The following is a 23,655-nucleotide window of genomic DNA, read 5'->3' on the forward strand; positions in this document are numbered from 1 at the left end:
TGGCATGTTTTCCCCACGGAGCACCGGGGATCACACCAGAACCGTCCTTTTGTGCCATCTGAACCCTCGGGCTCCTGGAGCTGTGTGCTGTGAGGCCGGCGACGGGTGTGTTTTACAGGGAGCATCCATTTAAACATCCTTTGTTAGCAGCACGATTAGATCAGAGAAAAGACCAGTGATAAAGTGACCTGTGCCTTTTATACTGGAATGCTGCTGTAGGCGATCTTCACACTCCTGCTGTGGATTGATTACCGGCCAAATCCTGTTTGAGATATATTTAACTTGTTCTTTTTATTACTAGTTAACCTGCATACGAGGTTGTTCCCACTGATCCCATGCTGATGAGAAAGACTTTTAACGTTTACCAGTTCAGTTCTGTTTATGCCAATTCACCACCAAAATTATCCCAAGGCACTTTACAAGGTTTAGGACTTTACACAACTAAACAGCCAGTTAGTAACACCAGGTAAAGGTTTAACCTTTTAAGCCCCAACCCAGCAGACACACACCAGGTTCACTATCTCTTTATGCAGTACATCACCCTGGAAGATCCTCCAGTCACACACGGTCACATCAGTAAATACCATGTCTCCATTTCATCAACCTAAATTCATTATAACACTGACATTTGAAGTATTTTCTGACCCTATTATCAAGCAGAGCAAACCGTAGGTCAGGATGATTAGGGGCCAGAGAAATCACAAAGCAGACGAACAAGTAACTACATGTTATTTGTCCCAACCCACCGGCTGCTGCTAATTCAAATCCTTAGTTGGACCCTGGAAGAACATATGACACAACATAAATGGACATGGACACATCGCCTCAAAGCACAGAATCGCCCTAAACAGAATACAGCTTTAATCTACCTTCTAGAACAATAAATGATATTGATACATTAGTTGAATTAGTTATTTAAATACAGAATAGAAAATCCACATTTTAACTTTATTTACCTTTACTTTGACTAATGTTATGTATACTGTATATATTGTTGTATATTGTATATTATAAAGCTCAGCTGCGGATACCAAAAAAGACAACATAACATGAATATCAGTGCTGTGAATTCTTTATTATGTAAAGTATGCATCAGGTTTACAGAGCTCCCCTGACACACTGATACGTCCTGAGAACAAGCAACGTAAGACTGCAGACACGAGCGTCCACAGAGTGACACTGATTTATCACCAGGAGGTTTTCTACTTGGGACTGGACCTACAAAATATCTTTAAAAGGACAAAAGACTATTTAAACTTTTATATATTACTTTTAATCTTTTGAATGTCTGTTCAGTTGCCAGTTTGCTCATTTAATCAAATTCTTAGAGGATAAAAATGGATTTGCAATGACTTAAGTTGAGCTTGTTCAAGGAGGACGCGTGTTTGGAGAATCTGTGGAGAGCAGGTTGTGAAGACAAAACAGTTACTCCAACTGGGCAACGTTTCACAGCAAAGTGACCATCACTGGTCAGACGTTAGAAAAATCTGTACCTACCACACGTTAGTCCACGCTTCTTTTCCCTCTGAAAATCACTGAAAACCAAGAAAAAATGAACAACCAACTAACGTCAAATTTATTATATTCACATCTGTAACTCAGTGAGACAGATTAGAGATTAGAGTAGATTAGTGATTAACAGATTTTGATTTAAAATGAAATAATTAAATAATATATTCAAAACTTCAGAAGTTCTGATAACACTCACCTGGGCCAACACTGCTCCCCAAGCAGGTGACTAGAAATCAGACACAAAAAAGTCAAATCCAGGCAAACACATGCTTTGAAAAGCTGACTGACACATCATGAGGTTCGCCTTTGAACCAGCACATCAGGACCCTGTCCTACCTGAGTACAGCCTCTGGGGGCAGAGCAGCACTTTGCTGCCCCCTGGTGACAGCGGGGCCACCGTCACGCGGTACACGTCCCCACAGCGGACGGCGGCCACGTCGCAGCGGTTCTCCCCTGGAGACGCCGTGCAGCTGTAGCTGCTGTTGCTGCTGCTGCCCAGCATGTCCACGGCGTAGCTGTGGTTGCTGCCAGTGCTGCGCCAGTACAGCCGCAGAGAGTTGTCAGCCAAGCTGTAGAGCCTGACGCCTGTCGGGCAGCAGGCGCCTTTGGAAAATCAAGTAAAAGTAAAGAATGAAGTTTGCCTTTCCAAAAACACGTAGCGAATGCAATGTGTAAAAAGGTGAACTCACTGGACGAGAAGCCCTGGTAGCTGCAGTTCGACCGCTGCCCGCTGTGGCTGAACACCTCCATGGTGACGGTGTAGTTGGTGCTGCAGGTGATGCATCCCATGAGGCAGTGGGAGTCCTGCGTGTGGCAGCGAGCGCGGCCGCGTGGTGACGTCAGGACCGTGGTGAACAAAAGGGCCCCTTTGGCTGGAGACCACGAGACGTTGGTCATTGCTGGAGTCACCTGAGTCACCGAGATGTTCACCGGACAGCACGGTTCTGTGGAGGAAGAAAGAGAGGATGAGCCTCGTTGTTTTCAGATGTAACAGTGATTCAGTTGTTTCACTGTTTGGACCCGTCTAAACCCTCTCACCTGTTTGAGGTTCCCTTTAGAACCCGCCAAACACTGTTTGGACCCGTCTAAACCCTCTCACCTGTTTGAGGTTCCCCTTTGAACCCGTCAAACACTGTTTGGACCCGTCCGAACCCTCTCACCTGTTTAAGGTTCCCTTTAAAACCCGTCAAACACTGTTTGGACCCGTCTAAACCCTCTCACCTGTTTGAGGTTTCCTTTAGAACCAGTCAAACACTGTTTGGACCCGTCTGAACCCTCTCACCTGTTTGAGGTTCCCCTTTGAACCCGTCAAACACTATTTGGACCCGTCTGAACCCTCTCACCTGTTTGAGGTTCCCCTTTGAACCCGTCAAACACTGTTTGGACCCGTCCGAACCCTCTCACCTGTTTAAGGTTCCCTTTAAAACCCGTCAAACACTGTTTGGACCCGTCTAAACCCTCTCACCTGTTTGAGGTTTCCTTTAGAACCAGTCAAACACTGTTTGGACCCGTCTGAACCCTCTCACCTGTTTGAGGTTCCCCTTTAGAACCCGTAAAAAACACTGTTTGGACCCGTCCGAACCCTCTCACCTGTTTAAGGTTCCCTTTAGAACCCGTCAAACACTGTTTGGACCCGTCTAAACCCTCTCACCTGTTTAAGGTTCCCTTTAGAACCCGTCAAACACTGTTTGGACCCGTCTAAACCCTCTCACCTGTTTGAGGTTCCCCTTTAGAACCCGTAAAAAACACTGTTTGGACCCGTCCGAACCCTCTCACCTGTTTGAGGTTTCCTTTAGAACCAGTCAAACACTGTTTGCACCCGTCCGAATGCTCTCACCTGTTTAAGGTTCCCTTTAGAACCCGTCAAACACTGTTTGGACCAATCTAAACCCTCTCACCTGTTTAAGGTTCCCTTTAGAACCCGTCAAACACTGTTTGGACCCGTCTAAACCCTCTCACCTGTTTGAGGTTCCCCTTTAGAACCCGTAAAAAACACTGTTTGGACCCGTCCGAACCCTCTCACCTGTTTGAGGTTTCCTTTAGAACCAGTCAAACACTGTTTGCACCCGTCCGAATGCTCTCACCTGTTTAAGGTTCCCTTTAGAACCCGTCAAACACTGTTTGGACCAATCTAAACCCTCTCACCTGTTTAAGGTTCCCTTTAGAACCCGTCAAACACTGTTTGGACCCGTCCAAACCCTCTCACCTGTTTGAGGTTCCCCTTTAGAACCCGTCAAACACTGTTTGGACCCGTCTAAACCCTCTCACCTGTTTGAGGTTCCCCTTTAGAACCAGTCAAACACTGTTTGCACCCGTCCGAATGCTCTCACCTGTTTAAGGTTCCCTTTAGAACCCGTCAAACACTGTTTGGACCAGTCTAAACCCTCTCACCTGTTTAAGGTTCCCTTTAGAACCCGTCAAACACTGTTTGGACCCGTCTGAACCCTCTCACCTTTTTAAGGATCCCTTTAGAACCAGTCAAACACTGTTTGGACCCGTCCGAACCCTCTCACCTTTTTAAGGATCCCTTTAGAACCCGTCAAACACTGTTTGGACCCGTCCAAACCCTCTCACCTGTTTGCAGGAAGTCCGAGAAGCTGGGCAGGCTCTGTCCGGCGCCGGTGCTGGCTGTGACGCTGACCTCGTAGTCTGAGCCGCAGAGGAGGCCGGCGATGCCGCAGCTGCTTCCAGATGTGGTGCAGGTGTGCTGGCCTTCGTCGCCCAGCGCGCTCGCCGTGTAGGTGGCAGCCCTGTTGTTTCCGGCCCAGCTGACGTTGACGAAAGAGGAGTTGGTGAGCGAATGAGCCACGTTTGTGGGCGCGCAGGGAGCTGATGAGGACAAGGGGACATGAAGTCACTGAGCTAAACTCTGGCTGCACTCTTCATTATCTGTTCAGTTTGGGCCTCTGGCCAAAGCTCCGCCCGGTTCTTTTCTCCCTGTGATGTTGACAGCACGAGTTTCCTACCAGTGTCCTTGCTGTCAGCTTTACAAGCGCGGTTGCATCCGCTCAGGTCATTGCAGGGCGTCACCACCACGCTGTAGGTGCTGTCGCAGTCGAGGTCCGACAGAGCGCACGCCGGCGCCGTGTCGTTGCACAGCACCTCCTCTGAACTGTCTGCAGCCCGGGTCTCGTAGAGCTCCGCCCCCCGCGACGCCTGCCAAGCGATCTCCAGGGTGTCGGCGCTGACCGCGGAGATGAGCACGCCCTCTGGACAACAGGGCACTGACAAACACAGGGCGTGAGTCAGGACGTGTTCTGCTCACGAGGCGACAGAACCTCTGGGTCTCCACCTACAGGTGGTGTGGTTGAGAACCTGTCCCTGGGGGCTGATGCCGGCCGGGTTCAGTGCGAACACAGACATCAGGTACGTGTAGCCACACTCGCACTGGAAGGTGCAGCCGGTGCCGGTGGTGTTGCAGCCCGTATCGTTGCCGCCCCCTTTGACGACGGCCTCGTAGCTCTCAGCGTGAGGCACCGTGGTCCAAGTCAGCGTGCAGTTTCCGCCCGTGGAATCTTCCAGCGCTAGGTTCTGTGGTGGGCAGGGGACTGAGGACAGAGGACAAGGTTGAGACGCGGCCGTGGACAGAAGCGTGCGCATCCACAGTCCCACTCACAGGTGGTGAAGACGGTGGGGCTGGACGCGGAGCCCGGCCCGGCGGCGTTGGCGCCGGTGACCTGGATCGTGTGCACGTCCCCACACTTGGCTGGAAACAAGATGCAGGAGCTGGACGGGGAGTTACAGGTGAGGTTCTGGTCGCTGGTCACCAGGTACTGAATGGACCCGTACACCTCCTGATGGAGTTCCCAGGAAACCAGGAGTCCGGCTTCACCGTTACTCATCACCACAGAGACGTTTGTAAGAGACGGCGTTGGGGGTCCTGTTTAAAATCCAAACAGATGATGATGCTTCCATGTAAATGCAGCAAACCAGCAAAGGTTAACAACACAAAAAGGGTTTTAGCACATGGTATAAGCGTTTTCTCTTTGTGTGTAATTTCCTCATCATTATAAGTATCTCAGTGTGTCTCGGTCCAGACTCACGCGTTGTCTGGTTGCTGTTCAAACTGGACTCCCCCATTCGTCCCTCCACATCCCAGGCCAAACCCACGATGACGTAGAGCGAGCCGGCGTCCAGGCCCGAGACCAGGTTGGTGTTGACTGTGTTGGACTGGTTGAAACTTATAGTGCTGTTTGAACCAAACTTGTATATGAACAGACTGTACTGGACGGCATGAGCAACGGGAGCCCAGGACACGAGGATGGTGCTGTTGCTGGGGGAGGAGGTGGAGAGCTGGAGGGGAGGCAGAACTGCAGGAAGAGAAACAGGACACGAGTTTAAGAGAAGACGTTTCACCACAGCAGCGCTGACCTGAGGCCAGAAAGGAAAAACTTCAAAATCACAGTTTTCACATTGACTTCACATCAGCAGTTACTTCAAAATAAGAGTTGAAGTTAAAGTCTCATTTGTTTAAATGGATTTTACCTCTGGAGATCAATAAAGGGGACAAACAAGGAGAAATGAAGATAGAGAGAAAACAGTATTGGACCTTTGAGTGCCTTTTGAAGGGCTGCTGTTGTGAAGGAACACACTGGATTTGGGATTGAATTGGTCCAGAGATAAGTAATGACGCATGTTGGATGCGTGACCCGGATGACTGCATTTCACAGGAGAGTCGGGTCACCACGGTGCAGGGGGGGCCTGAGGGGGTGCTGATACATGTCTTGGGTAAAACCAACCCACACTGGACTGAAACAGGATGATGCTGACAAAGCGGAGGTGATCGGCTGCACGTCTCAGGACAATGGGAGAGATCGAGTGACGTCTGCGGGGCATGTGGAGTGATGAGAGGCTCTCTGTTCTGCAGTGAATGCGTGACTCTCAGTAAAGCAGCCTGCAGCTGTTGTCGCCACTCAGTTCTTTAGCTTTCGTTTCAGCGACTGGGTGAAAGTGAGAACACGTAACTCGGTTCAGCAGTACCTGTTTTTGCAGCCACAGGCAGAGACGGCTGGCTGCGGCCGGCGCTGTTCGCGGCCATGATGCTCAGCCTGTAGTCTGTGTAGGGCGTGAGGTTCTGGATCTCAGCAGGGGAGGAGGCCACTGTGTCCTCTCTGAAGAAGCCATTGTTGTCCTGGACACGGATGATGTAACTGGTCGCCCCCGTCTGCAGGTTGAACTCTGCCACTAGGGTTCTGCTGTCCTTCGACTGCACTGCCTGGATGGGTTCCATCAGGTCAGGGGCTAAAACACACACAGTCAGCTGTGACGAACTAAAATGTCAGTTCAAAAGAGGATTATAGGTGATGAGTCTCCCTGGGTTAAACAAGGTTTAATGTTTCTACCCCTCAAACCTGTTTGATTCTCATCACTGTCGCCTCCTGTTTGGTGTCGAGGAAGTACAGGTATAGTCACAAGTGCATCTTACCTGTGGATGACTGTACGGTTGCACTGTTCAGTGTGTTTTGGGAATTATCCAGAGCTTGAATTGTGAAAATATAGTTAACGTTTGGGGACAGAGAGATGACGGAGCCCATCACTACATCTGCACCATACTGTGCAAAGGCAACGAAGTCGGTCGGCGAGCTTTGGGTTGAGACAGAAATCTTGTATGTGCTGGCTCCAGAATAGCTGTTCCACCTGAGAATCACAGCCTTGGATGTAACTGAGAACACAGACACCTGAAAACCTGATGAGACACACATGAAGCGGTGAAAATACTGCGTCAGCTACAGACGTGACCATTAACAGCAGAATGTATGAGAACATACAGTACCTGACTGGGTTACAGCCTGCAGATATAAAAGAGAACATTAACAGTGGACTGGTCAATCAACAAACACGTATACACTGTACAGCCATATACATGTAAGAGCAATGTGCTATTATACCTGTGAGCAAATGCTCAGCAAGACGAGAATCCCCGGCCACTTCGTAGATCCCATTCTTCAAGGCGAGTCTCTGAAAACACTCCTCTTTCTGTCTGTTCTGTTAGAAGCTTCAGTCTTAACTGCTTCACCTTTTCTTAAATGCATGTGTGAAACATGTGTCTGTTGCCTCCCACTCAGGACAAATGTCCAATCATAGGTAGGAGACGTGCACCTCGGAGCAGAAGCAGGTAGGGTATCATGAGAAGGAAGCATCTTTCTTGCTATAGGGGTGATACCCTATATTCAGTAAACCAGAGCAAAGAATATGATATATATAGGGCACGAGCAAAAGAACTGGATTTTCCATACCTAGAGGCCTCAACACTTCATGCACTCATGCAACAGCATCCTCTCAACATCAACTTCAAATACAACCCTCCAGCACAGAATCTGAGCTGTGCTCAACCCCCCTGCTCCATCAAACCTTCTCAGTTTTTAATGGAAGCTGTCAGAAAGGTGATAACTCTACTGTTTGTTTATTATTATAGGTCACAGTGAATACTCAAGTTTGATTGTAGAGCTTTATTTTATCAGATTCTTCTGACGTGTGTTGCCTCCCTCATTATAAAATGGCCCTAAATGTAGTAGCCAAGACACTGGAGATCTAATATTATAATAGACTCCAGCGGAGGACATGGGGTTTGAGTAGAAGCTGTCCAGAATATATTCAGGTGAAGGCGTCCATTTGCTGTGATGACCCGATGGCAGCTGATAAAACCGACTGAACTGTGTCCATATTAGGACTGCAACTAACGATTATTTCGATAATCGGAATCGGATTTCTCGGATAAGAACAATTAAAAAATATTATTTGATGTTTGCTCATTTGAAATCTATGGAGTCATATTAGATTTTACTTCATTGACGCAGTTGACGTTACTTACCTGTTAGCGTGCGCTTTGAGCGACACAGTAAACTGTGGGTGAAGCAGAGTCAGAGCGGTGCAGGTCTCAGCTGACGGTTCAAAGTGAACGCTGTGAACTAAATAAACGATCACGCAGACCAAGCTTTGTGCCCGTGTTTGTGGTATCGGTGACATCTGGAGAGATTCTGCAGCAACACTGGACGTCTGTCTCCTTGTAGACCGGTGTTCAAGTTTAAGTCGTTTCCAGTTTAGCTGGTGACCGACTTCCGAAGGCCGCACTGGTTGCTCTTAGTTACGGCAGGTGTTTGAAGCAGAGAAAAGCAGCGTATGTTTTATCATAGTTTATTCCTCTGTGCACGTTCTAAACAATCTTTACAGTTTCACAAGGCGTTATCTGACACTTACATTTGATCGTTGCTCGTGTTGTAGATACGGAAGTAGCTAAAGGAAATAAGGACAGAATTGGCCTGCCGTTATTGCTACGATCTTTTTGTCAATAAAATGTAAAATTCGGAACCTTTGCCTCTTGTCATCGGAGTCTTGTATGCCATTATTCGCTAATAACTACAAATCATAAACATTCTATGACGATAGCAAAAAATCCCATTCAAAGATATTTGATCCCGCAGCCATTGCAGCCAAAAGCAACCAAAGCCACAATCTAGGCCAACATCTACGTAGATAGTAGTTGTGAAACGTGGAAGTCAGATTAACTTGTGACCACTGTGCCCTGGTGTTACGTTACATTCAGTGATTTTTGTAAGACATCTACATTTGATAAATCAGCAGCTGTTCTCGTTACAGCGGCCTAGTGTGTTGTTACTGCATTGTCAGATCACATGTTTTAACTCATCTTTTGTGTCGTGTTTTGGAGGAGGAGCCAGTAGCAGGTCTCATTCATACATCTGGATACAGATGCCACACAGGTTGACAGACTGATCACACGTTAAAGTGTGTTATGTACAAGAAAACGCATCAGAAATTATTAGCGCCGCGTGCAAGTTATACAGAAGGTCTTATAAAAGATATTCCTTCTAATAACGTCGGAACTCAATAACAAGAACTTCAAATGCATATTACTACACAAAAAATACTGTTTATAAATGGGGAAAAAGCAAACAAGGCAGTACAATATTTCCATGGAAATATCAGGTGTACTCAAACATTTCTTCAAACAAAACAAAGATTATACGTATACATATAATATGTTATATTCATACATATACATCACAAGATTACTCCGTACACCAGAGCGGTCTAATACATAATGAGGCCATAATGAGGTTGTTTTGCAGTCACGCCAAGCTGTGGAGCAGGGCATTTGTCCTGTTGGGAGATGGGGAATCACATCGACATCATGTTTTCTTCAGATTGGCTGGCATTCTCTCCTCTGGCTCCATAAAAGGAAGTATTTGGTCCGTGTTTGCAATTGTCCTTGTGTTCATTAGCTAGCGTTTTCTGTTACAAGCAGTAAATGCACCAACCTCTATAGGATTGTACTGAGTGTTTTCTTTAACACTGGCCAGCTTTGCTTGACAATCTGGGCACTGGAAACCTAAAACAGAGTGACATTCACACAAATGTACACACACATACCAATGTTACTAGAGTGGAACTCTTCAAATAAGGAATTTGCCTCTGTTGCAGTGAGCACAACTTAGGCAAGGTGCTCCATTTTGCCTTGTCTCCTTTTAAAAATGTAATGAAGAGCTCCATCTAAAACATATGGAAAATCATTCTAAAATGGTCCTGTAATTTGACAAACTGTAGACTGACAATTGATAGAACCAGATTTATTACTTACCCTTTAGAACAAAATTGGATGATCTTCTTCACACAACATTCCTGCTTTGTCAAGCCGTCAGGAAACTCCTTGATTTCAAGCACAAGGACTTCACAGTTGTGGGATCCATTTTGATTTTCTTAATTTCTGTCTTTATTTCACTTGTGCTATCAATTTACTACTACTAAACACTACCACAATTTGAGCAGCCTTTGGAGATTTTTATATAGTCTTGGGCCAATTTAACAAATTCACACCAGCTGGTGATTTTAGAGAGACAATTGACTCCACCCCCTATGATCTAGGATCATAGGGGGTGGAGTCTACCTAAATATTCAGGCGATCATTTTACGTTTAACATTAACATGTATATTTAACATATACAGTTAGACTTTTGCACATTTAGCTAAATGTGAGAAAACATGTTGTGTCATTTAGTTAAATGTATAGGTGCTCCTTTTACATTCGGCACCCCATACGTGTGAGCATCACTGTCTCCTGTTGTCTTGAGCTCTGACCTTCTCAGGTCAGCGCTGCTGAGTAGTGAAACGACTCGCTCATTCTTTGACTCTTTTTAACCCGTGTCCGCTGTTTCTCTTCCTGCAGTTCTGCCTCCCCTCCAGCTCTCCACCCCCCCTCAGCAACAGCACAATTCTCGTGTCCTGGGCTCCCGTTGCTTATGCCGTCCAGTACAGTCTGTTCGTATACAAGTTTGGTTCAAACATCCCCATGAGTTACAACCAGTCCTAACTAATGGCAGAGTTGCTGTATTAGGCTGAATCAGACTGAACTGCGTCATGGGAGATCAGTTCATCTAAAAACTACAGCTTCCCGTCGCACCAGATGTGACGTCAGAGATAAGCGACGCGGACAGGCAGAGGCCATAGCAAACAAAATGGCAACGGGTGCGGATTACGGACTACCAAAGCTGGTTTGGAAAAGTAAGTTTAAAGGCTTTTTGAATGTTTGGTTGAGGTTTTACTTTACACGTGAAAAGCAATTTTCTTTTTTTCGTACAAAGCATCTGAGCGAGTTGTCGCTGTATTTATTTATCTTTATATCTACTAGAATGTTGTGTCTTGGAATGACAGGAAAACATTGACTTAACCCTGCAGACGTTTAGGATAGTAGTCAGAGGAAACATCGGCCGTCTGCGCTTCAGTAAAGGCCTAGCTGTGTTTTATTATAAACGTGTGGCCTTCACGCTGTTCGCTGTCTGTCACCAGTGAGCTGCGGCTGCAGCCCCACCTAAAGCTTAACACTTTCTACGGGGGGATGTTATCACCGTGGGTTACTCACATATCCAGTCCGCACAGTTCCTCCCGGCGTGAGGCTAAACATGCACAGCGGCTCCTCCAGAGGTTCCCCGAAAGCTCCTGCTTCAGGCCGCTCCACGATTCTACTGCACCTCCACCACGAGACACGTTTCTACCGTCATGACCAGAACTAGTTTCTCATTTGTCGTTAGAATGATGACAAATGCCCATTTAAGGCTTCTAGAACTTTTCATACATTCTGTTGAAAAGTAAAATTAAAATCACAGCCTGAATAACCAGTATGCTTTGGTCACATTGTTTTTCATGTGTCATACTCTGCATTTTTTGCAGGAATAAGCGACACAATTATTACAGATTGCAGAAAGTCTGAAGTATGGAAGGTAGGACAACAGATCAGCTTCACATTAACAACACAGACAATATGCTACTACTACTTACTAAAGTGGTTGTGCAGTATATTTATTATTTTTTACAAAGATTTTCTGATCAATACTGATTTTTCATTTAAAAGATTTTGATTCTGGAACCATTTACCACCAAACTCATGTCATCATGCTGCAAAATGTCCGATCTGCTGTCAGAGCGAATAACAGGTGGGCTGTGTTTCCATCTGACACCATCCACAATAAACAACTCTGTTTGGATCTTTGTATGTGGATCCACTAAGTGAAAGTCTTGTTTCTTTAGTTGTGGAGGATCTGTACAAAAACAGAGAGCCTGTTCCAGAGATGAAGGCCATCTACTTCATGCCACCAACCACTAAGGTTTGTTCTGTAATGATCATGTTGCATTAGGATTAAACCAAACTCTTTTAAATGCTTAATTTGTTTCATAGTGTGTGGATGCCCTGATTGCAGACTTCAAAACCAAACCCAAATATAAAGCGGCATATGTTTATTTCACCGACTGTAAGTAACGTTCATATGACTATTCCATTATAATCAACCACAGCATCAATATAGTGAAAGAAATGGAAACTAGGTTTCTTTTGGTTCTACAGATTGTCCAGATGAGCTGTTCAACAAAATGAGGCTGTACTGTGCAAAGTACATACAAGTCTGTAAGGAAATCAACATATCCTTCATGCCACAAGAGGCACAAGTGAGTGAAATGTATTTCTCTTTCAGGCGCTTTTGTAATTTTTCATTTCCGTTTTTTGTGAAGACTGTGGTTTTTGTGTTACTAAATTCTTGGTCATGTTTCTACTGAAAGGAAGAGGTTATTGGTGTTCTGATTGAATGTTATTATAATAGATGTTGTCACAACTATAATTCATTTATTTGAGTAAGTCGTTGACATTTGACTTTTAGTTATGAAAAACTTTAAAGTTGTAGAAGAGTGTGCAAATTTTTTACTTTATGAATATCATTTGTTAAACTGTTGAATGCTTGTCAGGTGTTCACTTGTGATAATCCAGGTGCATTCCGAAGCATCTACAGTCCTAACAGTCTGGACAAAACCAAGACACTGGACACGCTTGCAGACCAGCTCGTCACTCTCTGTGCCACACTGGATGAGTACCCCGGTGTCAGATACAAGAAGTAAGCCAGATTCTGCTTGTATGAGTCAAATTTAGCTAGGGCCAAAGATCACAGGAACTGCCTTAAAAAGAAGTGGTTTGTAGTTTATGTAGTTTATTATGAAGTGGTTTCATAATTCATGAAGGACTTTGTCAGAAGTTGTTTGTACAAATTAAACAAATAGCATGAGAGAGGGCTAATTGTGAGCTCTAGGTGTTAAAGTGTATTTTTCCATTACTGAAGGTTACAGAAATGATCAGACAGAATCCAGCCTAATATGGAAACGTGATGAAAATTATTAGTGCAGTAAAGTGTCTCATTATTGTAGTTTATAAAAGCCAACAACAGTGTGTATCACAGAGTTGTATTGTATTTACAGAAAAGATGATTTTTTTTTATGATAACTTGACTGATAACTCATGACAACAATGATTATCATTGCTAGAGACAGCACCATGGAAAATGCCAAGAGCCTTGCAGAGCTGGTGGACACCAAACTGTCCAGACACTATGAGCTGGATGACAGTGGCAAGAAAAAGGTGAGACATCTGCAGAACAAAGTTTGTTTAGAGAATGAGCAAGGTCTTAGCCCAGGGAGTGAACGGGAACTTGAACACGCACTCATTGTTTCCATCTACAGTAGGTATCATGTGAAGGGACATAAAATCCTGCTTTGCCTTGAGCGAATTTAATTGTTGTTTTTTACCAGAAATGTAAAAAGAGAAATGGTCTGGTTGCTCAGTAGTAGCTATATAGAAACTGCTCTGTTATCAATTTATTTATTTTTAACATACAGTTTGCCTTTATCTACAGGAGAAGACACAGGCCCAGCTGCTGATTGTAGAAAGAGGCTTTGACCCCATTAGCCCCATCTTGCATGAGCTGACCTACCAGGCCATGGCCTACGACCTGGTTGATATCCACAACGACACCTATACGTAATTGAGGCTTTTCTACATAACTACATATATCTACTGCCCCTTGTTGTATAAATGTTCCACACAGCAGTTCTACCTGAAGCTAACTACCTTCATGTGGGATCAGGTACAAGTCTAAAGATGGTGCTGAGAAGCAGGCTCTGCTGAATGAGGACGACATGCTTTGGGTCAAGCTCAGGCACAAGCACATTGCTGAGGTGTCAGAGTAAGTATGAACAGTCTGAGGGATGGAGGAGTCTTGTTGCTCTTTATTCTTGTTCCTCCTCTAACATTGTTTCTTCTTAAAATAGACAACTCCCAAAAATGTTTAAGGAAATATCAGCAAGTAAGAAACAGCCAGATGGGAAGGTACAGATTTGGAGCTTTATTGGTGCCTCTTTACATCAGTGTTCGATTTCTTGAACTGTAAATATTATATTTATACACTGTCCTCAAGGAAACATTTTCCTTTCACAGATCACAATTAGCAATTTGAATCAAATGATGAAAAAGATGCCCTTTTTCCGTAAACAGGTGACTGAGGTATGGAATAATTTTGAATTACTTCACATTTCACAGACCTGGAAATAATTTGCTCTTTATAATTATTTATTCGTTCAAGTTTGAGATTTTCAAGTCATGATGCAATGAAATCAGATTTACCGCTGTACGTTAATACTCTGTACATATTATCATTGTCTTGTTATTTGCGTCTTTCTCTGTTTGGGAATCTAGAAAACAATTCACCTGCAGTTGGCTGAGGACTGCATGAAACAGTATTCCAACAATGTGGAGAAACTCTGCAAAGCTGAACAGGTCCATCTGAGCTTTATCATCTCTTCTAGCTGAAACTCTTTTACTATTATATGCTAGAACATTTGGGCAGTGGTTCAGTTAGTGAGAACAATATTTAACTTGCTTTAAGTAAGTCTTATGATTGGAAGTATCTGTAGGCGCATGTAAATGGACAAAACACAGATTCTATTATTCTTCTCTATTCGGGTAGTGTAGATACGCCCCATTAATCCAAATGGGTCGTCTTCTTCTAGGACCTTGCTATAGGTTTGGATGTGGAGGGGGTGAAAGTGAAAGATCCCATGAGAACCCTGCTACCTGTGTTACTCCACCAGTACAGCACCTACGACAAGATCAGAGCAGTGCTGCTCTACATCTTCAGCCTCAATGGTGCAGTGATTTCCTCCTTTCACTTTCTCATCATCACCAGTCTGTTGTTATTCTAACTGATCATCACAGAGCAGCATATTAGTTTATTATATTATATAAGTCTCTTACTTGACTGATGAATGGGAACCAATACAGACATTAGCTTGTTTGTTTGTTGTGTTTCAACAGGAACAACAGATGAGAACTTGAGCAAACTCATCCAACATGTGAAGATCGAGGATGAACGAGAATTCATCCTGAACTGGAAGGAGCTGGGCGTCCCTATCATCACATCGGTACCACAGAACAACAAGACATGCAGCCAGTTCCTCCCATCTTCACTCCTGTTTTAGTCTGTTTATCTTCTTGTTCCTCATTGCTTTGTTTTTTTCTTTCCATTGTTTGTAGTCTACTTCACTCTTTTCTCGCAAACCTAATAGACGCGATCGCTCCCAGGAGGAGAAGTACAACCTTTCCAGATGGACTCCTGTCATAAAAGATGTGATGGAGGTCAGTAAGATTATTATTCATCTTTAACGTTAAATAATAGTTTTGCATTAATTTATGTTAACCAGTGTTGTAATATAGGTCAATCTAGGTCTGTTCGTTGGTTGGATCAATAAAGTATTAGCAGTACTGACCTGCTTTACTGATCCTTTAGATGTTCTTAGGTTATATTAAACACGCTTTGTTTGACACATCATTCAGTTCACTTGTTGAAGTTTGTTTTAAATAAATAAATCTCATCAACTCTGAGGCTTTCTCTTAAAACAGTCGTCTTCCCAAAACTGGATGTGGGTCTGAAGGGAGTTACATCAAAATCTCATTAAACAAAACTGAAATTAAATATTTTGATTACAAATGAAGACTTGTAACTTTACAAATGGAAAAATGTAAGAATGTAACTATTGACATTTACCATGACTATGTTTTAGGAGTTTGGTGTTTTGGCAGTTTGTTTGATGTCTCTATTAGGACCTAAATCACGTTATTCATCTTATTTAGCAGTTTGTTTGTTCAGCTGGGGTTTTCTGTCATTTTAGTCCACCACACATTTTGTCAGACAAACCTGTCACTGAATTCCAATATGATTTTAGAACTTCCTCTATCATTACCCTCCCAATATTTTTTCCTTCCTATTGAAATAGTTCTGATAAAGGATCATTTTGACCCTTTCAGGATGCTGTGGAGAACAAACTGGACACCAGAGACTGGCCGCACCAGTCGGAGTCTCCTGCTGCCTGGAATGGCTCCGGTGCTGTCAGGTGGGTCAGTGTGGTCACACTTTTGTAAGAGTTACTGGACATAATGTTCTGATCTTAGTACTTTTTCAGCTTTTTTACTTCATATGCGTCTTTGTAGCCAGGATGTAGATCATCTGGTTTATGTCTTGTGTAAATGTGTGTCATCCATCCATGCCTCCTCAGCGCCCGTCAAAAGCACAAAGCCAGCTCTCAGGATGAGCGGCGGACCGGCTCTCGCCTCATCATCTTCATCATAGGCGGGATCAGCTTCGCTGAGATGCGATGTGCCTATGAGGTCACCCAGGCTGTCAAATCCTGTGAGGTCATCATAGGTGAGCACCAATTCAGGATTGGTTATACTCCCCCTACTGGAAGTATTGAGAAATGCTAAAAGGCTTTATGTTTGAACTGGGATCTAATGTCGTGTTTGTTTTTTGAATTCCAGGGTCTTCCCACATTTTGACCCCTAGAAAACTTCTGGATGACATCAAGTCCCTGAGCAAACGCCCAGTGGAGCCTTTAACAGTAGAGGAAAGGAGCAGTGCCTAAGAAAGTTGTCCCTGCCCATAACAATCCCTCAAACCACTTCTGGCTCCCTACATATCATATCACTCAGCACAGTGTACTCAACTCAGTTTACTTCATGCAAACCAGGAGGGAATCAAACTTATACCCATCTTTATACTTTAATATTCAAAATTTATATTTCAAACCTAGCACACACAAGGACAACTTGTGTTTTATGCAGCTTTTCCCATCTGAATGTTGCCTGTTCATCCTACTAATAACATTTTACGTACAAATAGTCTAACCCAACTTTGTCGTTAGAAATACAGCGTTACACGTTTAGATTAACAGCCAATGTATATACTTTACGTAAGCACTATGTTTGTGCTCCGCCTTTTTGATTGTTGTTTGTTTTTGCACTCTGTTTTATAAAACCCTAATGTACTTTCAAAGTGTTTTAACAGATTATAAAGATTATTCCTTGTTTTTCTCTAATAAATGGATGCAGTGGATCACATTATTCTCTACACAGCTCTGATGACATGTGCGTCACCCACAGGGGAGGCAGGAACCAGGCTCGGTGTCAGTTACAGGAGCAGGTGTCCGGTGACACGGTGTGAACAGCCAGTGAAGTCCTGCTCCATTAATCTCAAATGGAGAAACGTTTAGCTTCAACAAGGCCTCCCTGCTCTTTGACCACTATCTACTTCCATTTTTGTTGCTGTCCTCCTCTGTTTTATTAGCGTATTAGCGTTATAATAATTTTTTATAGAGCTTGATCATTTTAGACCGCGATAAAGAAAGTACTACAGTGGAAAGCAAAACGCCCTTTAAATATATTGGATTGTTGGATTCAGAAGCGAAAAACCGAATACTGAGGAAAGGGGCTTTAACTAAAACACTTTTTTGCGCATGCGTCAGCCCCGACCGCCATCAGCGCAAGTTTCTGGTGTTGTCATGACAACCGGCTTGCAATCGCGGGTCAGATTTCCTCATTTTAGCGTCAATTCTAAAGAAAACCTTATTTATCGTTTAAGTTTTAGTTCTATAAAGGTTGTTGTTTCCCGCCAATAGATTCAGGCGAGTTGTTTTCAGGAAGGAAACGAGGGACAAAATGCTGTCGCTGACGCGTAAAGGTGTCGCGGCAGGTGCGGAGCTCGGGGGCGAGCGTGAAGGGGGACGACCAGGGTTCGGCGTCCAGGACTGGTCCGACGGCTCCAGATACGAGGGCGGGTTCGTGGACGGACTCAAGCACGGCAGCGGAAGATACAGCTGGAGAAACGGGGAGGTGAGTGACGTCCCGGTTCTTTACGGCCTCCTGAGGTTCCTGTAAGTGACACGAGCATCCTTTTTAGTTCTATGAGGGTTCCTTCTACAAGGACTACAGACATGGGAATGGAGTGTACAGCTGGCCCACGGGCCACACGTTCACCGGAAAGTTCTACCTGAACAGAAAGGAAGGGTGTGGACGGCAGCTGTCCCCTGACGGAACCGTCTTTCAGGTAAACTGCATGGATGAGGGGCGTTGGTCGCACGTAATCAACCCACTGCGTGTCTCCCGTCAGGGTCTGTACCACGCCGACCAAAGGTTCGGTCCAGGTGTGGTCACGTATCCAGACGGTCGTCAGGATGTGGGTCTGTGGGTCGGGGAACGCCTGCTACGTCTATGCACCTCTGTGGAGGACGGCTTCAGCCTCCAGAACCTTCCTCAATACGCTGCCTTCACTCCGGTACCTGCTGCTCAATAGGACCATGTTCATTTGTGTTATAGTATAGAAATTCATCATTATAAAAGTCTTCCAGAAATAAAGTAGTTTTCACACATCTTGCACATGTACACTTATGTCAAAGTAATATATATGTGCATAGTTTGCCAAATATTCCTCATTTGCATCATTGCTTTTCGTGTCTCAGCCTCCCAATGTCTTTGGTGGTTTACAGAGTCACACCCGGACCCAGTCTGAGGTACAGCACTGACAACGCGTAAACACACCATTTCCTGAGCTCTGTGACTAAATCCAAGCGGATCAGCTCATTTGCTTATCTTCAGGTGTGTAGAGAGAGCGGCCTGCTGTCAGATGAGCGCTTCATCTACCCTCCTGGCATGGAAAGTTACTCCACTGATGGAGACCACCTGCCGCTGCCGCCCGGGCGAAGGAGGGAGTTGGATCAGCACTTTTATGGCGAGCTGTGGGAGCCAGACGCTCAACTCTACCAAGGCTATGAGCGAGACCCACTGTCCAGCCTGCCTTTAGAGGCCCGCATGCAGCAGCACATGCACCGACACAGGTCAGATAGCACCGGTGGTGGCTCAGCATAACTAACTGGTCTGTAATGAGCTGTGTCTGTCAGGCTGCAGGCCGACTCCGTGGACTGGGACATGGCTGCGGTTCTGTCTCTGAGCAGAGAGGGCTTCGGTCCCACCGGGCCTTTGGAAGTTACGTCAGAGCTGCTGATTCAGCATGCGGCGCGAGGAGACCTCCAAGCTGTTTCTCAGATCCTCCAGACGGGCCTGGTCCACCCTGATATAGCAGACTCACACGGACACACCGCCCTGCTCGCTGCCACAGTAGCAACTTTCACTTTCTGGCTTCCATCTGCTCAGTTTCTGTTATCTATAACAGTGAAACTGCACAGTAAAGTAATAGTTTTTAATCTCCATCTCTCTGTTTTGCTCCTCTCAGGTAAACTGCCATGATGATGTCATCCAGCTGTTGTTGGACACGGGCGCTGACATTGACAGGTTGAACTGTGAGGGCATGTCAGCCCTGGCTGTGTGTCATGTCCTCTACTATCCTTTCCATTCCCTGAACACCACTTTGGCTGAGCCGTGTTCCAAACCTCAGGTAAACCCGCCTGCAGTTCAACCTGGTTAAAATCTTTTAATCTCCTAAAATCTCTTAATTACAGAGGTGATACTTGGTGGTTGATGGTTATAGACATTTATATAAGATCCAACATGTTTTAATAATGTGAGTTTGACAAATATGTAGTAATTAATAAAAAAAAATTAAAGTCACTAAAAAAATATTTCATTAGGATGCGAAGTCTGAATGTGGGAACAGTCCTCGTGGCACAAGAGACACACCGGGACCAAACAGACCTCAGACTGCGAACACAACCCTCAGCAATGTGACCAACCAGAGCCACCTCTCTGAGCCGTAGGGTCCATCCTTCTCTTCCATTTGTTCCACCCTAGCATGCACAACACAGGAAATGCTGTATTTATACTGTAGACACGTTACTACAGCACCAGTGCTGCTCTGCCAAGGAACTGAGCCTCCAACACAAGCTGCTGTACTAATTCAAATTCATCCTGCTATGATTTTTTATTTTTCATTCAGGACTCATGAAGAGCGCATCTGTCATCGAAGCATTGAAGTGTCCAGTGAAGAGGAGCTCATTACTGAACACTGGACTGATCTGAATGAACCCCACACCCCGGCAGAGTCTGTTTACCTAGAGGATCAGGAGGAGAGAGGAGAGAAGATCAGTGAGACACAGAGTGAGGCAGAGATTCAAGAGACAGAACAACGCAGCCAGAAAGAGGAGGGAAACAAAGCAAAGGAGACAAAGGCTGTAGATAAACATGATCAGACGTGGCAAAGTGGAGAAAGTCAGGGAGGAGCAGCCGAGGATGACGAGCTTAAGGAGGAAGCTGAGGGAGGTGCAGATGCAGAGGAGCCAGAAGAGGAGCGCTCCATTCTGGTGTCAGATGGTCACATGACGCTGGGCAGCGTGCGGTGGAAAGGCCGGGACGGGGCGGCGGCAGGAAGTCAGGTTCGCGGCGCAGGAGTCCTGCCGCGCGACCGCTGCCGCGCGACCGCTGCCGCGCGACCGCTGCCGCGCGACCGCTGCCGCGCGACCGCTGCGACCGCTGCCGCGCGACCGCTGCCGCGCGACCGCTGCCGCGCGACCGCTGCCGCGCGACCGCTGCCGCGCGACCGCTGCCGCGCGACCGCTGCCGCGCGACCGCTGCCGCGCGACCGCTGCCGGCTTCTACTAACGCCTTGTCTCCCACAGGCACCAAACAAAGAGCTCACCCAGAATCAGATCTTTGACTCGGCCCGCTCCGTCCGCAGCTATGAGATCCAGGTGACGGAGGAGCTGATGCAGCGTTCGGCAGAAGCGCTGAGTTGCGCTGGGGTCCCTCTGAACTCCGACTCGCAGGAGACCGTGCGCAGAATGGCTGCTATGAAAATCCAGTGAGTTCTGCTCATGGGCCTCCTGGTTTCCTGCTTGTGCTCCTTGTAAATGTAAATGCATCTCTGTGGCCAGACACCGTGTTCGTTTAAACACCCTGAAGCTGCTACTGCAGCGGGGAGCGGACCCCAACGCGTCCACGGTCCCGGCGCCGGTCCTCAGCCTGGCAGTGATGGCGGGCGACACCGAGGCCGTCAGGCGGCTGCTGCTGTGTGGGGCTCGGGCTGACGCCCCCCTTCCACCTGAGGTGGGTAGGAAAGGCCTACGCCCCCTGCACATAGCAGCCTCACTGCCGGGTCCAGCGGGTCCCAGAATCACCGAGCTGCTGCTGCACGCTCTCGCCGACCCGGACGCACAGGCCTGCGACCAGGACGAGCTCTACGGAGCAGATCAAGTACCTGCTGTGCCTCATTCACATTTACTCCAGTGGTAGCGCTAACGTGCTTTTAACTGTTACGAGAGAATTTGGGTTTTGGTCTGGACAGATTCTACTGAAGCCAGAGGAACCGCTGGACGACAATGGGAGTCCAGATGTCACAGCGGGAGGCAGGACGGCCCTGCACGTGGCCTGCCACAGAGACAGCGACTACGCGGTCAGTACAGCCACACGTTCACCGGCACCTCTGTGACGCACGATGTAACACAAGTCTTTGTAGAAGAACAAGGAGTCAGTTTTCATATCTTACAGAATATTTGATGTGAACAGCATGACTGTGTTTTCTGCAGAATGCCAGTAAGGTGGTGGCCCTTCTGCTCTCCCACAGAGCCAGGACCGACCTCCTCTGGAGCGGACACTCAGCCCTGTCCCTGGCTATCGCGAGTGGCAATGACCTGGTAAACCGCACACACGCCCAGTGTACACAAGCACAACCCCGTCCGTCCTCAACCCGCTCCTTGTGCTGGTGCAGGCAGTGGAGGAGCTGCTGAAAGGCGGCGCAGACCCCAACCTCCCTCTGGGCCCCCGGGTGGGCAGCGCCCTCTGTGCCCTCTCCGACATCAACTACCACTTAGGTGGCAACAGAGCTAAGCTGGTACCTAAAACTCCTCCTGCACACGCTGACTGCACTGATTCATGACATTCAGACACTGTGTGTTTTTGGTGCAGTTGGACATGTTAGCTAAGGCTGGTGCCGACATGTTGATGCCGGTTCGAGTCAGAGATGCTGTGGGAACCGCAGTAGACTTCGCACATTACTCCTTCAGTCAGGTATAACTAACTAGCTTTATTCAATCTTGTACAGGACCGACATCACATTGTTTTTAAGTTGGAATAGCTGTATGTGTTCTATACGTATGTTGCCTTCTAGGACCTGCGTATCGCCAACACTCCCTTCCACGCTTTGAACATGCGGGAAAGGGAAATATTCAAAACTCGACAACAGCTGCTGAGCATGATGGGAGATCTGCTGAGACAGGCTGCTGCTCAGAGAGAGAGGGAGCGATCAGAGGGAGCATCCCTCAGGTCGAAGTCGCTGCTCAGCAGTGAAAGTCCACCGCACCTCACGGAAAAACACAGGTTCGTTCCAGCACATGTTCACATGAAGTACTGCAGAACCTTCAGGATCCTGTTTCCAAGTCTAAATGTTGATTTGGTCGTAGGAACCCAGTGTTTAGGTTCTGCTATCACTGCGGTCGCTCTCTGTCCGTGAAGCTGACCGCTTGTAGACGCTGCAGCAAGGTCTTCTTCTGCTCCAGAACCTGCACGGTGAAAGCCTGGGATAAAAGACACAAGGAGGAGTGTACCCGGGTGTCAGGTAGGAAGCCACAAACCCAACAATCCCAACAGCAGGACAACAAAGGCACAAATAGAAATATCACAAATAAACAAATACATTTACCTTCGTCATAGTAACATCTGCGTATCTGCAGGTGAGGGGAGAATTTTAATGACTAAACAAATTCTTTGTGTTCGTTCTCAACTCAGCATCTGCCAATGGCATCCTGAAGACTGCTGTGAGTGCTAAAGCCCAAAGAGGCCCCAGTTCCAGGACCACCACCAAAACCAAAACAGCCCCCAGCCCTTCGAGGGTCAGGCTGAAGTCCCAAAGAACCGCAGCAGAGAACGTCTGGGACAGTCAACTCAACCTGACGGAGAACTACAGCCACAACTGAAGGATTATTTCTACCCGGAGTCCTGTTTTAAGTGCCATAAGGATAATATGCAGGATAATCCTTATTTCTTTCTCTTTTTTTTAAGCACAACACACAAACTGTAGTTCAGAGCATCACACACTGCTGTTCACAAGGATACAAACTAACCTCTAACAGCACTTTAATCATATTAATACCAGCTTTGCCTGCAGTTTATCATCTGTCATGTGCTTGTGCATCCACTTATCGTCACAAATGTAAGAGAAGTGTTATTCCAGTCAGGTGTGACTTTTGTGATTCATAAATTCATAAATGCAACTAAAACACTGTCTGTACTTTAACTAATAGGGAACTAGACAGACGTACAGAGTTCAGCCGTTCAGTTCTGCTAATGGAATTATATGTGTCATGATTCATCAAGTGTCTTTTCTTTATATATGTTACAGGAGGGAATAACTTGCCCTTGTCTCATCTTGTAAAGTAGAATGACATAACATTTATGGAGCATTTTGAAAGTCAGACACTGATCATTACCATTAAAATATTTTAGGAGCACACAATGTCCTTGAATTCGTAGCACTGCACTGCAGTTGCGCACAGGACACGGCTACCTGGCTCACCTGTCAGGCAGGTGGAGCCTGGCAG

General features: G+C 46.1%; 3 protein-coding genes and 1 long non-coding RNA gene across 10 annotated transcripts; 2 read left to right on the forward strand and 2 right to left on the reverse strand.

The window, feature by feature from the left end:
* Window positions 1–1,056: 1,056 nt before the first annotated feature.
* On the reverse strand, window positions 1,057–8,056 carry LOC114853363 (fibronectin type III domain-containing protein 7-like). Its single transcript, XM_029146663.3, has 14 exons — window positions 7,401–8,056; window positions 7,286–7,301; window positions 6,938–7,198; window positions 6,493–6,753; window positions 5,556–5,822; window positions 5,129–5,392; window positions 4,809–5,060; window positions 4,479–4,736; window positions 4,087–4,341; window positions 2,202–2,456; window positions 1,849–2,115; window positions 1,709–1,738; window positions 1,498–1,535; window positions 1,057–1,394 (listed from the first exon to the last, which is right to left on the reverse strand). The coding sequence occupies exons 1-13, from the start codon at window positions 7,452–7,454 to the stop codon at window positions 1,504–1,506; spliced, it is 2,472 nt and encodes an 823-aa protein (XP_029002496.1). The 5' UTR covers window positions 7,455–8,056; the 3' UTR covers window positions 1,057–1,394; window positions 1,498–1,503.
* Window positions 8,057–8,630: 574 nt separating this feature from the next.
* Window positions 8,631–10,690, reverse strand: LOC121202158 (uncharacterized). Of its 2 annotated transcripts, none has more exons than XR_008694473.1 (2): window positions 9,789–10,690; window positions 8,631–9,630 (listed from the first exon to the last, which is right to left on the reverse strand). It is a non-coding gene; the product is annotated as an uncharacterized LOC121202158 (long non-coding RNA). The 2 variants fall into 2 exon arrangements; XR_008694474.1 differs by having other exon boundaries at window positions 8,631–9,694.
* An 85-nt stretch (window positions 10,691–10,775) lies between these two features.
* On the forward strand, window positions 10,776–17,233 carry stxbp3 (syntaxin binding protein 3). 3 transcript variants are annotated; one of them, XM_041070316.2, is made up of 19 exons: window positions 10,776–11,028; window positions 11,695–11,744; window positions 11,876–11,957; window positions 12,052–12,128; window positions 12,200–12,272; window positions 12,365–12,465; window positions 12,782–12,905; window positions 13,332–13,423; window positions 13,698–13,822; window positions 13,929–14,027; window positions 14,113–14,170; window positions 14,279–14,344; window positions 14,537–14,617; window positions 14,851–14,986; window positions 15,155–15,261; window positions 15,374–15,475; window positions 16,145–16,230; window positions 16,393–16,541; window positions 16,655–17,233. In XM_041070316.2, the coding sequence occupies exons 1-19, from the start codon at window positions 10,983–10,985 to the stop codon at window positions 16,756–16,758; spliced, it is 1,758 nt and encodes a 585-aa protein (XP_040926250.1). In that variant the 5' UTR covers window positions 10,776–10,982; the 3' UTR covers window positions 16,759–17,233. The 3 variants fall into 3 exon arrangements, with proteins under 3 accessions (XP_040926250.1, XP_029002501.1, XP_029002502.1); XM_029146668.3 differs by having other exon boundaries at window positions 10,783–11,028; window positions 12,760–12,905; window positions 13,330–13,423; XM_029146669.3 differs by having other exon boundaries at window positions 10,999–11,579; window positions 12,760–12,905; window positions 13,330–13,423.
* A 398-nt stretch (window positions 17,234–17,631) lies between these two features.
* Window positions 17,632–23,570, forward strand: LOC114853364 (ankyrin repeat and MYND domain-containing protein 1-like). 4 transcript variants are annotated; one of them, XM_029146665.3, is made up of 18 exons: window positions 17,632–17,697; window positions 17,791–18,004; window positions 18,072–18,446; window positions 18,631–18,681; window positions 18,767–19,005; window positions 19,069–19,285; window positions 19,401–19,562; window positions 19,756–19,877; window positions 20,061–20,496; window positions 20,740–20,921; window positions 20,995–21,313; window positions 21,405–21,512; window positions 21,646–21,753; window positions 21,828–21,950; window positions 22,025–22,126; window positions 22,227–22,435; window positions 22,519–22,673; window positions 22,844–23,570. In XM_029146665.3, exons 2-18 carry the CDS (start codon window positions 17,831–17,833, stop codon window positions 23,029–23,031), a joined length of 3,270 nt encoding a protein of 1,089 aa, XP_029002498.1. In that variant the 5' UTR covers window positions 17,632–17,697; window positions 17,791–17,830; the 3' UTR covers window positions 23,032–23,570. The 4 variants fall into 4 exon arrangements, with proteins under 4 accessions (XP_029002498.1, XP_029002500.1, XP_029002497.1 ...); XM_029146667.3 differs by having other exon boundaries at window positions 17,654–18,004; window positions 18,072–18,218; window positions 18,282–18,446; XM_029146664.3 differs by having other exon boundaries at window positions 17,654–18,004.
* The last annotated feature ends 85 nt before the right edge of the window (window positions 23,571–23,655 follow it).

Source organism: Betta splendens, chromosome 4, assembly GCF_900634795.4.
Source record: "Betta splendens chromosome 4, fBetSpl5.4, whole genome shotgun sequence".
NCBI lineage: Eukaryota > Metazoa > Chordata > Actinopteri > Anabantiformes > Osphronemidae > Betta > Betta splendens.